The sequence below is a fragment of the Oncorhynchus keta genome, chromosome 1 (genome assembly GCF_023373465.1).
Source record: "Oncorhynchus keta strain PuntledgeMale-10-30-2019 chromosome 1, Oket_V2, whole genome shotgun sequence".
In the NCBI taxonomy this organism is placed as follows: Eukaryota; Metazoa; Chordata; class Actinopteri; order Salmoniformes; family Salmonidae; genus Oncorhynchus; species Oncorhynchus keta.
The window spans coordinates 36616337-36633902 of record NC_068421.1 but is presented as its reverse complement, the minus strand read 5'-3'; the positions used below and the strand labels follow the sequence as shown (position 1 = coordinate 36633902).

At 40.7% G+C, this 17566-nt stretch overlaps 1 protein-coding gene across 15 annotated transcripts in view; it reads left to right on the top strand.

The window, feature by feature from the left end:
- Positions 1-17566, top strand: part of LOC118383788 (E3 ubiquitin-protein ligase TRIP12) — a 52511-nt gene that overhangs the window by 1729 nt on the left and 33216 nt on the right. For 5 of the 15 annotated variants that reach the window (XM_052523475.1, XM_052523452.1, XM_052523446.1 and 2 more), the window contains exons 2-5: positions 5636-5782; positions 6243-6368; positions 6615-7411; positions 9425-9530. In XM_052523475.1, coding sequence (XP_052379435.1) covers positions 5685-5782; positions 6243-6368; positions 6615-7411; positions 9425-9530 — 1127 coding nt within the window. In that variant the 5' untranslated portion in view covers positions 5636-5684. Of the gene's footprint in view, positions 1-1758; positions 1819-1951; positions 2047-5635; positions 5783-6242; positions 6369-6614; positions 7412-9424; positions 9531-17566 lie in introns of all 15 variants that reach the window. The other 10 variants (XM_052523477.1, XM_052523458.1, XM_052523443.1 and 7 more) reach the window with 5 other exon arrangements.

Here is a 17566-nt window from a genome sequence, read left to right as displayed (position 1 = left end):
AAGGCCTCTTTGTAAAACGAGATATAAATAAATTATTGTAGGCTAATAAAAGCTGGTTATAATGAAAGCTATTATAGTAACCCAAGTAGTGAAATGTAGATTGTACAGGACGACAGTGGAACATGGTAAAACATCAATTGTCAGAGTCGGGACGAATAAATAAACAAAGACTAGGATGTACAGTCAGAGAAGGCCTGGCTAAAATGGCCTTGCAAGCTTGCCAATTGTTCTTATTTTGTTATCAATATCGCAGTTCATTGGGTCTTAACATGAGTGATGGCATGAAGAATATGTAGCTAGTTTATCAGATTTTAAATGTTTTAACACGTGCATCATAATGAACTCCCTAAATAAATGTTCAAATTACACCTTTGAGTCCATTCGACTCTTAACATGAGCGTTTTTGCAATGGGTAATTAAAGATAATACATTTTCATCATGATAATCTGATCATACATATCGGACTAATATTGACTTAAACTCGCGTGTTTATTATAGCGTAGTTACTGTAACGTTACAAGGTGAAGGCCCTTTACTGTTATGTAGCATTGGATTTTGACTTGCTGTATTTTGAGTGCTAGGCCTGAAATATTCATTTGTCTTTGTGCCATATTTCACTGGATATTACTGAAGTGGATTTGCACAGGGACTTGAGTGATTCATTGATGGTGATATATTGCTCAAAGAAATGCATAGCAAATTAATGGAAGAAATTTAGATTTCTTTACAAATCAGCTTGTTTGTTTACCTACCAATTTACTGTGTTGACTCTAGGGCTGGGAATTGCCACGGACCTCACAATATGATATTATCACGATACTTAGGCACTGATATGATATGTATTTCGACTAACAATTATATCTGTTGTGATTCGATACTGAGCTTTTATTGCGATTTGATCTTCCCAAAAAATTGGTCACTATGTCTTCTGCAGACTGACAAGAGATGCACGAGAACGGGTTTTGGTCACTGATGGAAATAAGTGTTGGTGTGGGTTTTTGGTGTGGGTACAGCAAACAAGCACTAAAATAATGCAATATATAATTTGTCCTGCATATTTTTTTTGTACATCAATTAAACAAGTCAGCTTTTAAATTATTTCACTACAGCCTATTTGTTTGATAAAATATAAATGCAACATCCAACAATTTAAAATATTCTACTAAGTTACAGTTCATTTAAGGAAATCTGTCAATAGAAATAAATTCACCAGGCCCTAATCTACGGATTTCACGTGAAGGGTCTTTACCTTTTAGAAAAATGTATAGGTGTGGATCAGAAAACCAGTCCGAATGTGGTGTGACCACCACTTGCCTCATGCAGCGCGACACATCTCCTTGGCATAGAATTGATCAGACTGTTGATTGCGGAATGTTGTCCCACTCCTCTTCAATGGCTGTGCAAAGTTGCTGCATATTGGCAGGAACTGGTTTGGTATATGTTGATCCAGAGCATCCCAAACGTGCTCAGTGGGTGAAATGTCTGAGTATGCAGGCCATGGAAGAACTGGGACATTTTCAGTATACAGGAATTGTGTACAGATCCTTGCGACATGAATGGCACGACAATGGGCCTCGGGATCTCGTCACGGTATCTCTGTGCATTGAAATTGCCATTGATAAAATGCAGTTTGTTGTCCTTATCTTATGCCTGCCCATACCATAATCCCACCACTACAATGGGGCAATCTGTTCACAATGTTGACATCAGCAAACCGCTCACCCACACGATGACACGTCTGCCATCTGCCTTGTACAGTTGAAACCGGGATTAATCCATGAAGAGCACCCATCTCCAGCATGCCAGGGGCCATCAAAGGTGAGCATTTGACCACTGAAGTCAGTTACAATGCCGAACCACTGTCATGTCAATACCCCGGTGAGGATGACGAGCACACCGATCTTCCCTAAGACAGTTTGTGCAGAAATTCTTCTGTTGTGCAAACCCACAGTTTCATCAGCTGTCCGCTGGACTCCGACGTACCCACAGGTGAAGAAGTCGGATGTGGCGGTCCTGGGCTGGCGTGGTTACATGTCGTCTGCAGTTGTGAGGCCAATTGAACTTACTGCCAAATTCTCTGAAACTGCATTGGAGGTGGTTTATTGGTGGCCAATTGTGCTCTCCCTCAACTTGAGACATCTGTGGCATTGTGTTGTCTGTCAACTGAATATTTTTGTGACTTTATATATATATATATATTATTTGCAAAGGAGAAATGCTCACTAACAGGGATGTAAACTAATTTGTGCACTGAGACACTTTTTGTGCATATGGAACATTTCTGGGATCTTTTGATTTCAGCTCATGAAACATGGGATTAACACTTAGATGTTGCCTTTATATTTCTGTTCACTATAAGAATATGGAATCTCGAAGTTGCCAGTTGCAGAAACAAAGGGTATTTTTTTTGTGTGTGTGTGCACATAATCATCATAGACCATATCATCTTCATTTGGAAGTGCATTATTGAATGTCAGCCATAATATAAGACATTGTCTTGTGCCCTGATTTTTACTTGACATAGACCCTATTTCCAATGTGATTGTCTCCCTTTCCTTCCAATTAGGACTTTTACTCAAGGCTGTTAAATTCCTCTGTAATATGTTTCGGTAGCAGTAGGCCTACATTGCATTGTCAAAATAAAGGTTAAATAAATTCATCTGGGAACTCCGCTAACCTGTTACTTTCAGCCTCTTTGGCATTCTCACTTCAATTATGTCTGTTAGAAGACAAATGGGAATATCTAGTTATCCAAATATATCATTTGGTGAATTTCTTAATTTCAAACTGCAACATTTATCTTATGAAATCTAGCGTTTTTTAAAAATGCTATTCCGGAATTGAGTCTTGCGCAACGAAGAACACGCCATTGGTACAATAATATCAAGGTTGGAGAGAACTGTCAGTTATCCTACCCATGATTTGAATTCGTGGCCTGTACGATATCACAATCATTCTCCAATATAACTTGGCTGTAGATGCGCATGCATCGATTTTGTTACTGAACAACCCACGCATCTTCGGGGCACACAAAAGTCAACTCCAAAGGATTATTGATGTGAAATGTATATTTATATATTTTTTATTTAACCTTTATTTAACTAGGCAAGTCCAGCTAAGGACATTCTTATTTACAATGACTGCCTAGTCTCAATGTTTATTTGAAAACATAAATACATCTTTATTATTATTATTTTTTAGCTATCTAGTGAATTTTAGCCATATTATCATAGAGGTCAAATAAGTCCAAATAATACATGCTATCAAGTAGAGGTCGACCAATATTAATTAGGGCCGATTTCAAGTTTTCATAACAATCGATAATCGGCATTTTTGGATGCCGATTTACATTGCAATCCACAAGGAGACTGCGTGGCAAGCTGACCACCTTGTTACGTGAGTGAAGCAAGGAGCAAAGGTAAGTTGCTAGCTAGCATTAAACTTACCTTATTTAAAAAAAATCAATCTTCACATAACTAGTGATTAACTACACATGGTTGATATTTACTAGTTTAACTAGCTTGTCCTGTGTTGCATATAATCAATGCGGTGTCTGTTAATTTATCATCGAATCACAGCCTACTTCGCCAAACGGGTGACGATTTAACAAAAGCACATTTGCGAAAAAAGCACAATCGTAGCACCATGTACTTAACCATAAACACCAATGCCTTTATTAAAATCAATGCACAGGTATATATTTTTAAACCTGCATATTTAGTTAAAATAGATTAATGTTAGCAGGCATTATTAGCTGAAAGAATACACTTTTCGTTTTCGAAATGATTGTTTCCGGATTTGACCATATTAATGACCCAAGGCTCGTATTTCTGTGTGTTTTATTATATTATAATTACGTCTATGATTTGATATTTGATAGAGTAGTCTGACTGAGCGGTGGTAGGCAGCACCAGGCTCGTAATCATTAATTCAAACTGCACTTGCCTGCATTTGCCAGCAGCTCTTCGCAATGCTTGAAGCACAGCGCTGTTTATGACTTCAGGGATAGAAGCTATACTGTTACACTGGCAATACTAAAGTGCCTATAAGAACATCCAATCGTCAAAGGCATGTGAAATACAAATGGTATAGAGAGAGAGAGAGTCCTATAATAACTACAACCTTAAACTTCTTAGCCCGGAATGTAAAAGGAACAACCCGCTTTCGTATGTTCTTAGTAAGGAACTTAAACGTGGGCTTTTTTTACATGGCACATATTGCACTTTTACTTCAGTTTTTTTGCATTATTTAAACCAAATTGAACATGTTTCATTATTTATTTGAGACTAAATTAATTTTATGTATTATATTTTAAAATAAGTGTTCATTGTTCATTCACCATTGTTGTAATTGTCATTATTACAAATATATACAAATTGGCCAATTTTTATTTATTTTTAAATCGATATCGTGTTTTTGTTTGCTCCTCCAATATTCGGTATCAGCATAATTGGTTGACCTCTACTATTAAGACACTACTATCTGACACAACTAGCTGAAACAAACCACCTACATTTCCCAACATGGCACATTCTTGCTATTGAAAGATCAGATAGCTAGAGACAATTGTAAAACACAGCCTTTGCCCCATAGATGCACAATTTCATGACCCTGTCAGGCAACAAGTCCTCAGCTGGTTTAGCTGGTCATATTCATCACTGCAGCGGGGGAGGGCGAAAGTATGCTTATTTTGTGTAATGGTATATGCACCCACTCCATTGTGTATTGTTATCCCTGTATTTCATGACCCTACTCCCCAACACACCAACCCCACTTTAGTTGAGAATGCAAATGGTGGCAGTAGGTGCATGGAACACCCTCGAAGTTGGTTCTCCGAAGACTCTGTATGCTTTCTTCAGTGATTGGCTATGACACGCAGACTCTTAGTAATGGGTTACCCCCGGTGACCTGGAGACGATGTAGACGAAGGACAATTAGTGGCTGTTCTCTCTGTTGTAATTTATACTGAACAAAACTATAAATGCACAAGCTTGTTGGGCATTATTTCAGCTCATGAAACCTGAGACCAGCACTTTACATGTTGTTTTATATTTTTGTTCAGTGTAGGTCTCTTCATGTTCCTAGGATAATACTTAGCCTAGATGTGTTGGCTTATGTGATCTTGTGATTTTTAACGCTATCTGTGTAGTTTAGTTTTTTGTGGACAGTCATTTTGGGCCTGTCGTCATTGTCTCTGTTTGGATCAATCCGCCCTCTATATTTGGGCTGATTAGATTTCAGAGCTGTATGAAGCCGTGTGATGCGTTTTGGCTTGAGGCTCATTGATCTCGCGGGCTGCCCTGTGCTGCCTCCAAACAAATGGTCATGTGTAACATGAGTAATATGATTTTCCACTAATTGGTCTTTTGACCAATCACATTAAATATTTTTCTGATCTGATTGATTGAAAAAAAGTTGGGCTGCCTGTAAACGCAGCCAATGTAGTTTTGAGAGTGATAATGTGGGGTTGAGGGGCAATTATTTTTATTTTTTTCAAACTGCAGCATTGATTGCATCAACAGCCACCACCAACACATGTTAATTGTTTTTTTTACTTGGTTTTGGAACATGTCACTCACATCCTGATGTCTCACCCATGATCTGATGTTTTTCTTTTCTCTCCTCCTCGGTCTAGTGAATGGTAGTGTCTAGAAAGGGTATGTCCCTTCAGGAGAGAGGTGCCAATGTCCAACCGGCCTAATTCCAATCCAGGGGGGTCACTGCGCCGTTCACAGAGGAACACTGCTGCGGCCCAGCCACAAGACCATACAGTCACGGGAAGGTAAGCCACCCAGCACATTTTAATATCTTTCTCGTTTGTGTTATGTATTGAGGTCTGCTTGTACATGTGAGGGAATGCTTGAAGCTGTTCTCTACTGTATAGTCTTCTCTACTTTTCTCAAAATGGCTGCCATTATTCCTGTTCACCATTGATATTAGAACTTTAATACGGGTCTAAACCTTATCAGAGCTGGCGCTGATAACGTTCATTCTGTTTCAAAATATTTCTTAAGCTTTTCCAATGTGTTTAAGTGAAAGGAAAAGCTTTGTGGGGTATTTTATATTAATCTACCAGTACACCTGCATTTAGGTTGTTTTTGCACAGTGTTGTACAGAGGCATTCCTTGGAGCAGTACAGGATGGGTGAACAATGATAGGGGAATAACTAAGTATTTTATTCATGGTATGGAGTGATCACGCAAAACCCACACTCACTTGCTCTTTAATTCCCAACCTTACAGGTTGCAGTCAGAGCAGGTAAAACATAAAACAAATTCCCCTCCTGAAAGTAGAAGACCTAAATCTAAGGCTTCCAAAGCCGCACCCAGCTCAGCCTCTGGCCAGTCCAGGGGGCACAGCTCAAGAAGGTACCCCTCCTCTCTCCTTAGCACTCACTGTGTGTTTGTGGGGTCTGCTTTTGACAATTAAGACTATTGCGCTTAAATAAAAATGTGTTTTCAATATGGTTTGTTTTATATCTATTTCGCCCTTGGCTATTCACTCTAGGCCTAAATTAATTGAATGGAAGCATTGTACTTGATCGCTTTGTCTTTCCAGTTTAGAAACTGTGCTAAAAGGTTCTCTCTTTTTCCTCTCCTCCATCGTCCTGGCAGTAGCAGTCTGTCACTGTCTGTGGCTTCATTTGTGCTGCAAGACGACCCAGACGCCGCAGGGACATCCGAGCGAGAGCCAACAGGCCACCAATCCAAGAGTGAAGGCACCACCCGAGGGTTGAAGAGAAGTTCTGCACCTGATCTCAACAACTCCTACACCCCCACCCCAGCCAAGAAGTCCAAATCCCACCCTCCACCCAGAGACCATACCACTGAGTCCAAGAAAGGCCCTGCCAAGTCCTCCAAGAAGAGACCCCTGGCTCCAGAGCTGCCCACGCCCACAAGCCGCGGCCAGAGCAGCAAGAGCGGGGCCTCTGGGGCCTCACCAACCCAGAAACGGAAGAAGGCTGACTCCCTCCCCGGTCTGAGCAGCACTGCTGGGTCCCTCCCCAACCGTACCGACGGCAGATCTGCAAAACCCACCAAGCTGGCGTCGAAATCGGCCGCCTCAGCCAAAGCTGGGTGTAGCACCGTGACTGACTCCTCCTCTTCTGCCTCCACCTCTTCCTCCTCCTCCACCGGCCCAAACAGTGCCACCTCCACGCAGGGCGCCAGGCTCAAGCAGGGCAAAGACCAGAACAAGGCACGTCGCTCCCGCTCCGCCTCCAGCCCTTCCCCGCGCCGAAGCACCCGCGACAGGGAGCAGGCCAAAGCTGCAGTCTCGTCCAAGTTTGAGTGGGCCTCCCGCTTCAGTCCCAAAGTCAACCTGCCAAAGCCCAAATTGTCCCTACCTGGCTCCTCCAAGCCCGAGACCTCCTCCAAACCTGGGCCCTCAGGACTACAAGCCAAACTAGCAAGTGAGTCTGTCCCTCCCTCTCCTCATACCTGTGCACCGTTTCAACTTCAACCAAAGGGGGAGTTGGGTTTGGGGTGCTCATATTTGTAATGGTCAGCCAGCCAGGGTCAAAGCATTGCTGCCTTAGGAGGGTTTGGCATGGTGCTCTGTAGGGGCTCTGGTAGAGGTTACTTTTCGGGATTAAATGTCACAGGGACAGGACCCCTGTTGCGGCGTCAGTTACAGAAACTCACTCTGCACTGGGACCTGCTGCTGCTGCCGGGGTGACTGCTTCTCACGCCAGGCACAATCCACTCCACCACACACATACACTCCAAGCGGGGATTAACCCTGCTCAGACAGTCAGTGCTCATAAACATGCACGGACATAACCTTGCGGATAAACTCCCACAGACACAAGTGTAACTGATATAGGCAGTCCCAATTGTCGTCTTTGTTCCCTTTTGGCCCTAACCCTTCAATGTTTAGTGTCTGGATTAGCATCACAGGGTAGTGACTCGGCTGGTGGCTCAACTGTAGCCTGTTGGACTGTGGCACAAATTGATATTTTGTAAAGGAAGGACACTGATTAACTACAGCACCTCAAGTGTTGGGTGGGTGGTAAGGGCTAGCTATTGTGCTCGGAGGCATTTAAAATACTTTTGCTTTCAGATCAGACACAATCAGCCCTGAGGTTACGGAGGTCACACCACAGCGACGCGCTGTGGGAGTTTTAGTGTAGGATGGTCAGACCGCTGCTGTGGTGTGTTTTGAAGTGAATGACTGCATGGCTCCAAATGTCCAAAGTCTCATACAGTTTGAGTTTAAAGCTCATAGGTGGGTTAGGGGGGAGGTGTCACGAATGTAGTGCATGCGGGCGAGTGGAAGATGATCAGTGATTCAGCGGTGGGTCAATGTGTTCTGGGTTGGGAATCTAAGATGGTAACCGAGGCTAGGCACGCTGCCACAGGGCCCAGCTCCAAACATGTGCCTGCTCTGAGAGGCCCTGACCAGACTGCCCTGCCTGCCTGCCGGTTGACTAGCAAGCGTCAGGTTCTCACTGGGGAGGGGAGCAGAGAGTGATTCACACACTTTTATTAAGTAGGGAGGGGCACAGATTGTCACTTCTAGTGCACGCTGTCACACACACACTCAACATCTATTCTCAGTCTCTGTGGAGTCTGCTGCTATGATGGTGAGTAAGCCAGAATACATGGTGGAGTACGAGATGTAGCTGTGATGGCGCGCAACAGGCTTTCTGCTGTAGCAACAATATAGTGCCATTTGGATTCTTCTGTTGGGGAACTGGTGGTGTTACTTGGGTTAATTAGTGAGGGGTGTGTGTGGTTGCGTTTGTGACTACTTGTCTGCTGACAGCCCCTGTATTGTATGTGTGTTAGGAAAAGGTCAGTCATATCTTTGCACTCTGTGTTGGGACCCTCAGGTTTAGCATGAAGGTTGTTCTGTTCTAGGTCTGTACTAGTGAGAGAGAGGCTATTTATACTCTCCCAGCGTCTGTGGCACTGGGCTCTCGACTGAGAAACACCAGAGCTGTCAGTGTATGACTGTGCTCCCTGGGTGGCTCTTACTGTTATTAGTGACTGGTGCCGACCCCCTCTGAACCAGACCTTGCTTTTGACCGTTATGTCACGTGTCAACCACTAACTACTACTGTATTTAGCCAAGGTGGCTGGCTTCAGTTAACCAGTTTTGGGGTAAAAAACAACTGTAGGTATTAAACTGAAATTCCAGTTTATCTACTGGGGAAAACACTGGTTATTAATGTCCAAACCGTTCAGGTTGGTTGGAATATCTAAGCCACCAGTTGGTTAGTAATGGTTGTAGACAAACCTAACATTATAGAAAGGTGCGTCTGCGTAGCTTAATCATTTGCAAACAAATAATTCCTTTTAACTGATGGATAAACTGGTTAACCTGATAGCGCAATCGAACACCTCTAGTGGCCCACTATCACTGTGAGTTATCCTCTTTTGCCTTGGCTGTTTAGTCATTGGCTCCTTGTTTCTCTCATCAGGTTTGAGGAAGTCCACTAAGAAGCGCAGCGAGTCTCCTCCAGCAGAGCTCCCCAGCTTTCGGCGGAGCACACGGCAGAAGACCACGGGCTCCTGCGCCAGCACCAGGTACTACAACCTCACACTGCTCTCAATGTCATCTCTCAAATTCTTCAGTCTAAAGACCCAAGTCAATTGTAGTCGGTTGTATTTCGGTGTCCACAAAAAGTATTTAACAATACATCCAATATTTTATGGAAGTAGGTGGCTTCCTTGGCAATACCTAATGAAATTGTCCCTGAGATGTCAATGTTTCAGTGCATTACGGAAGTGTGTTGTCAGTCATAACATGTTTAAAAGGGAAAATCCACTCAGGACATGAAACACCTGTCAATTTGGCTATAGTCTATGTTCTATGAGTGGGTAAAATAACTAATTTCACCATGTCAAGTTTGATTTAACTTCTGTCTGTGAAATCATGTTGTAATGCATTATCATAAGGTTCTCATCAGTGCAAATGTGAAATGCGTTATTCCCCAACGCTTTTAAAACAATTACCTGCGCTCCAGATCGCACAATGCATGTTTCTCCGCTCCCTCCCCGCCTTTGCCCATGTCGTTGGGAAAGCGTAGATTCGGTAAGGAATCTATGGAATTCGACCAAACCATAGAAATTCTATGTAAACACCACACGCGCGTACTTCCCTGGGGGAAAGATTCAGAATCTCCTTATTGCTGCCCTTTAGAATTAGCCTACTTTTAGGCTTCTTTTGTATTTTACACTGTTGGGGTAAAAATTGGAGTATAATACTTGAGTGGATGTCAACACAAATACATGTTAATGTCATCACCAATCAACTGCATCACAATTAAAACGTCTTCAACTACCACCACCAATTGTATATGGCTAGCTATGCTACCAACTTATACAAATGGGAGTTAGCATTTAGCAGACATTTTTCCAAATCTGAAAATTCGGACTGTGTTGTGAGCCAAATCACAATTCCTGACATTTAATCCTAGTAAAAATTCCCTGTTTTTAGGTCAGTTAGGGTCACCACTTTATTTTAAGAATGTGAAATGTCAGAATAATAGTGATTTCTTTCTTTCAGCACATTCCCAGTGGGTCAGAAGTTTACGTACACTCAATTAGTATTTGGTAGCATTGCCAACTTCTTATGGCTTGCGGAACCCCTCGACAACATTTCGCTGAAAGGGCAGCACGTGAAATTCCAAAATATTTTTTAGAAATATATAACTTTCATACATTCACAAGTGCAATACACCAAATTATAGAAACTTCTTGTTAATCTACCCATCGTGTCCGATTTCAAAAAGGCTTTACAGCGAAAGCACAAATGATTGTAAGGTCAGAGCCTAGTCACAAACACACACAGCCAGTTTCCAGCCAAAGAGAGTCACAAAAAGCATAAATAGAGGAAATTAATCACTAACCTTTGATCTTCATCAGATGACACTCATAGGACTTCATGTTACACAATACATGTATGTTTTGTTCGATGAAGTGCATATTTATATTCAAAAATCTGTTTACATTGCCGCGTTGCGTTACGTTCCGTAATGTTTTGCTTCCAAAAACATCCGGTGATTTTGCAGAGAGCAACATCAATTTACAGTAATAGTCATCATAAACTTTAATATAAGATACAAGTGTAATACACAGAATTAGAGATATACTTCTCAATGCAACCAATGTGTTAGATTTAAAAAAATAAAAAAAAAATCTTCGGAAAAAGCAAACCATGCAATGATCTGAGTACGGCGCTCCGACAACAAACCAAGCTATACAGATATCCACCATGTTGGAGTCAACAGAAGTCAGAAATAGCATTATAAATATTCACTTACCTTTGATCTTCATCAGAATGCACTCCCAGGAATCCCTGTTCCACAAATGTTTGTTTTGTTCGATAAAGTCCATTTATGTCCAAATACCTCCTTTTGTTAGCATATTCAGGTCACAAATCCAAACTCTCTATGCGTGGGCAGGTCCAGAAGAAAAGGCATATTACAGTTCGTAGAAACATGTCAAACGATGTATAGAATCAATCTTTAGGATGTTTTTATCATACATCTTCAATAATGTTCCAACCGGAGAATTCCTTTGTCTTCAGAAATGCAATGGAACGCAAGCTAACTCTCACGTGAACGCGTTACCAGCTCATGCCACTCGGACAGACCACTGACTTATTCAGCTCCCATTCCCCCCTCCTTCACAGTAGAAGCATCAAAAAAGGTTCTAAACTTGACACCTAGTGGAAGCCTTACGAAGTGCAATTTGACCCCATAGACACTGTATATTCGATAGGCAAAGAGTTGAAAAACTACAAACCTCAGATTTCCCACTTCCTGGTTGGATTTTTCTCAGGTTTTCGCCTGCCATATGAGTTCTGTTATACTCAGACATTCACAATACTACTAATAATATGCATATATTAGCATCTGGGACAGCAGGCAGTTTCCGCTGGGCATGCTTTTCATCCAAATGTGAAAATGCTGCCCCCTATCCCAAACAGTTAAATTGTTTAACTTGGGTCAAATGTTTCAGGTGACCCTCCACCAGCTTCCCTCAATAAGGGTTTTGTGATGGCCACTCCAATACCTTGACTTTGTTGTCCTTAAGACATTTTGCGACAACTTTAAGTATGTTTGGGGTCATTGTCCATTTGGAAGACCCATTTGCGACCAAGCTTTAACTTCCTGACTGAGGTCTTGAGATGTTGCTTCAATATATCCACATAATTGTCCTTCCCCATGATGCCTTCTGTTTTGTGAAGTGCACCAACCCCTCCTGCAGCAAAACACCCCGACATGATGCTGCAGTTGCATACCATAGTCTTGCTTTTTTATGGTGTTTTTGGAGCAGTGGCTTCTTCCTTGCTGAGTGGCCTTTCAGGTTATGTCGATATAGGACTCGTTTTACCTGTGGATATAGTTACTTTTGTATCCGTTTCCTCCAGCATCTTCACATGGTCCTTTGCCGTTGTTCTGGGATTAATTTGTACTTTTTGCACCAAAGTACATTCATCTCTTCCTGAGTGTTATGATGGCTACATGGCCCCATGGTGTTTATACTTGCATACCATTGATTGTACAGATGAACGTGGTACCTTCAGGCATTTGGAAATTGCTCCCAAGGATGAACCAAACTTGTGGAGGTCCACAATTATTTGGGGGGGGGTCTTGGCTGATTTCTTTAGATTGTCCCATGATGTCAAGCAAGAGGCACTGAGTTTGAAGGTAGGCCTTGAAATACATCCACAGGTACACCTCCAATTGACTCAAATTATGTCGATTAGCTTATCAGAAGCTTCTTAAGCCATGACATTACCTGGAATTTTCCAAGCTGTTTAACTTCTTGGTGACTGGACAGTATTTTCACGTCCGGATGAAATGCATGCCCAAATTCAACTGCCTGCTACTCATCCCCAGAATATAAGATATGCATATTATAGATTATATAACTTTGGATAGAAAACACTGAAGTTTCTAAAACTGTTTGAATCATATCTGTGAGTATAACTGAACTTATGAAGCAGGCGAAACCCTGTTCCTACTGCTTCCACTGGATGTCACCAGTCTTTAGAAATTATAATATATAATAATATAATAATAATAATATTGGTTTTTGAAATTGGTTGAGGTTTTTCCTTTGTGTAATGAAGAATTAACCCTGTCCAAAACGAGGTTCACTTCAAGTGTACTGTTAGAGGCGCGTGTCCAGAAAGGTAGCGTCAGTTTGTTTTCTTCCTGTATTGAACACAGATCATCCCGTCTTCAATGTTATCGATTATTTACTTTAAAAAATACCTAAAGTTGTATTACAAAAGTAGTTTGAAATGTTTTGGCAACGTTTACAGGTAACCTTTGAGATATTTTGTCGTTGCGCAAGTTGAAACCGTTTTTTTTTGTTGATCAAACGTGCCAAATAAATTGGCATTTTGGATATATATGGATGGAATTAATCGAACAAAAGGACCATTTGGGATGTTTATGGGACATATTGGCGTGCCAACAGAAGAAGCTCGTCAAAGGGAAGGCATGATTTATATTTTTTATTTCTGCGTTTCGTTTCGCGCCTGTAGGGTTGAAATGTTTTCTCTTTTGTTTAATATGGTGCTATCCTCAGATGACAGCATCGTTTGCTTTCACGGAAAAGCCTTTTTGAAATCTGACATGTTGGCTGGATTCCAACATGTGTCGCTTTAATTTGGTATCTTACATGTATGATTTCAGGAAAGTTAGATTTTTATAGGAATTTATTTGAATTTGGCACTTTGCATTTTCTCTGGCTTTTGGCCAAGTGAGACTCTACCGTCCCACATATCCCAGAGAAGTTGTCATTGAGGTCTGGGCGTTGACCAGGCCATTTTAAGACATTTAAATGTTTCCCCTTAAACCCCCCTGAATTTTGCTTTAGCAATATGCAACCAGATTCCTTTTCCTATGGCTTCCCCATGGTGTGAACGTGAACAGTTATGCATGTTAAAGTTTTTTTTTTTTTTTTTTTTTGGGGGGGGGGGTCTTATTTCTTGTTTCACAATATTATTTTGCATCTTCAGTGGTAGCCCCCCCCAAAAAATCAATTTATTTTCCAGGTTGTAAGGCAACAAAATAAAGAAAATGTCAAGGGGGTGAATACTTTCGCAAGCAACTGTATATGGGTATGTGCTGTTGCATAGCAACTTCAACCCCCCCTCAAGGCAGACGATCTGCAGGTTGAACATGGTAAGAGTGCCGTTTGTTAAATTTACAGCTGGCTAGCTACTTCACATGATAATATTAGCTTTGGTATTATCGTGTGTAGCTACATTTGCTAGCTAGCTACATAGCCAGCCAAGAGAGAGCGTTGCATTGTTGATTTTGTAGTCGACTTGCGCTGCAACAAATTTCGACAACATTTTTCACATGTTGCTACCAACCTTAATGACAAAATGAAAAATGTAATCGCCGAAAACAGAATTCTCACATTATTCGTGCTATTTAACACTAACTCATAGGAACTTGTGGTTTTGGGTGGATTATTCCTTCAAATTAAATGTCCAGTGTTTCCAGATTTCTAACAAATATTTCAAAAAAATACACATTGGTAGTTTTCCTTCCAAAACCCCACCTTTTGGAATGAAGTTTATTTTTTTTCACAATTTCTGTGGTCACATAAGATGAGTCGACAACATTGTTTTGGTATGCGTTAACAGAATATATCACTTTTTAATGTATAAAAATGTATATTTTCCCCTGGACTGTTACGCAATTCAGGAACGTAAACATGTTTGTTGTGGTTACCTACATGTCTGCTCGCGTGTATTTGAACATTAGGGCTGCATGTTTTGGGGAATATTCAGTGGTGGAAGCTTTCCATGGGAATTAATGGAAATATATGCACATGAATATTAATTCCATTTAAATGTGTTTTTTTTTTTATTGGACATTGACCATATCACATGGAGACAAACATAAGGTAAAAAGTTCATCATAAGTAGACATAATTGCAAATTATGAAATCCCTCCAATTGAAATGTAAAAAACAATTTAGTTACAAATTTAACTTTAACCTGTCTGGCACCAGTGGGACGGTAGCGTCCCACCTCGACAACAGCAAGTGAAATTGCAGGGTGCCAAATTCAAAACAACAGAAATCCCATAATTAAAATTCCTCAAACATAAAAGTATTATACACCATTTTAAAGATAAACTTATTGTAAATACAACCACATCTTGATTTCGAAAAGGGTTGTTTGGTCATGGCCTAGTCACGGAAACCCATACAGCCATTTTCCAGCCAAGGAGATGGCTCACAAAAGTCAGAAATAACAGTTTAAATTAATCACTTACCTTTGATCTTCATCAGATGGCACTCACAGGACTTCATGTTACACAATAAATGTGTGTTTTGTTCGATAAAGTTCATCTTTGTCCAAAAACCTAATTTGAAATTGGTGCGTTATGTTCAGAAATGCATTGTCTAAAACAAACATCCGGTGAAAGTGCAGAGAGCCACATCAAATTACAGAAATACTCATCATAAACATTGATTAAAGATACAAGTGTTAATCGTTTGATTTAAAGAAACTTCTCCTTAACCTCTAGCGTCGAGCAATCCCGTATCCAGGAGCGTAATCATAGCCTCAAGCTCATTACCATAACGCAACGTTTCCTATTCATGAAATGAAATAAATATATTGAAACACAAGCTTAGCCTTTTGTTAACAACACTGTCATCTCAGATTTTCAAAATATAATATAATAATAATAATATATGCCATTTAGCAGACGCTTTTATCCAAAGCGACTTACATATGCTTTAACCAAAGCTACACAAGCATTTGTGTAAGAGTATTGATAGCCTAGCATTAAGCCTAGCATTCAGCAGGCAACATTTTTACAAAAACAAGAAAAGCATTCAAATAAAATCATTTACCTTTGAAGAACTTCGGATGTTTTCAATGACGAGATTCTCAGATGGCAAATGTTAATTTTTTCCAAAAAGATTATTTGTGGAAGAGAAATAGCTCCGTTTTGTTCACGTTTGGCTAAGAAAAATAAATGTAAAATGCAGTCACTTACAACGCCAAACTTTTTTCCAAATTAGCTCCATAATATAGCTCCATAATATAGACAGAAACGTTGTTTAGAATCAATCATCAATGTGTTTTTCACATATCTATTCAATAATCTATCAGTGGTGGCAGCTGGCTTATCAGAAGAAAACGGAAAAATAATGCAGTTGGAGATTACACAATAATTGCGATGGAGGACACCAAGGGACCACCTCTTAAATGTAGTCAATCTTCCAATGATATGCCTACAAATGCGTCACAATGCTGCGGACACCTTGGGGAAAACGTGGAAAAGGTAAGCTGACTCCTAGCTCCTCCACAGCCATATAAGGAGTCATTGCCATGAGGCGTCTTCAAAAAATGCGGCACTTCCTGATTGTATTTTTATCTGGGTTTTTTCTGTAATATCAGTTCTGTGGCACTCACAGACAATATCTTTGCAGTTTTGGGAACGTCAGTTTTATTTCCAAAGCTGTCAATTATATGCATAGTCGAGCATCTTTTTGTGACAAAATATCTTGTTTAAAACTGGAACGTTTTTCATCCAAAAATTAAAAGAGCGCCCCCTATATCGAAGAAGTTAATGCAACCGCTGTCAGATTTCAAAAAGACTTTACGGCGAAAGCGCACTTTGCGATTATGTTAGGTCAGCGCCTAGCCACAGAACCATACAGCCATTTTCCAACCAAGGAGAGGTCACAAAAGTCAGAAATAGCATTAAAATTAATCAGTAATCCAAAGGCACAATGTGTGCTCACAACATCCAGACGAACAGTTTTAAAATGTACAATAAAAGTTTGTAGAAACATGTCAAACAGGTTGTTTTTGTTATAAATGATCAACATTTCAATCGGACAAAAGCTTCGTCGATAGAAAAGGAGAAACGAGAAAGGCGTGCTCCCGATCACGCACTTGGCTCATGTCTGGAAATTTCCACTGTCCACTCATCGAACAAGTTTTTCAGAGTAAAAGCCTGAAACAATGCCTAAAGACTGGCCACATGTAGAGGAAGCCATAGTGAACTGGGTCCTAAGTCTTTGTAAGGGTAGACAGCCTTTCAAAATAATAGTACTTCCTGGTTGGATTTTCCTCAGGTTTTCGCAGGTTTTTGCCATATCAGTTCTGTTATACTCAGACATTATTTTAACAGTTTTGAAAACTTGAGTGGTTTCTATCCAAATCTACTAATTATATGCATATCCCCTCCTTATGGGCCTGACTAACAAACAGGCAGTTTAATTTGGGCAGGCTTTTCATCCGGAGCTGAAAATACTGCCCCTACCCAAGAGAGGTTTATTAAGAGTTGACTCTTCAAGTGGGATGATTTCAAAGAATAACAACAGGGGAATATTGAGTGATCCCCAATGATCCATCGCATCTCCCAAAAATCTTTTCAACATATCTGTGGAATGGTAGTCTAGAAACTAAAGCTTTGGTTGTCTTCCTCTCAGGCTTCCATGTCTTCTCCCTGGACCTCAATGTCCACTTCTTAAACATCAGACTCTGAGGACTCTTCTTCACTGTCACTTTCCAACCTGGTTGAGGATGGCTTGTTGTCAGGCTCATAAAGTCTTAAATTTCCCCG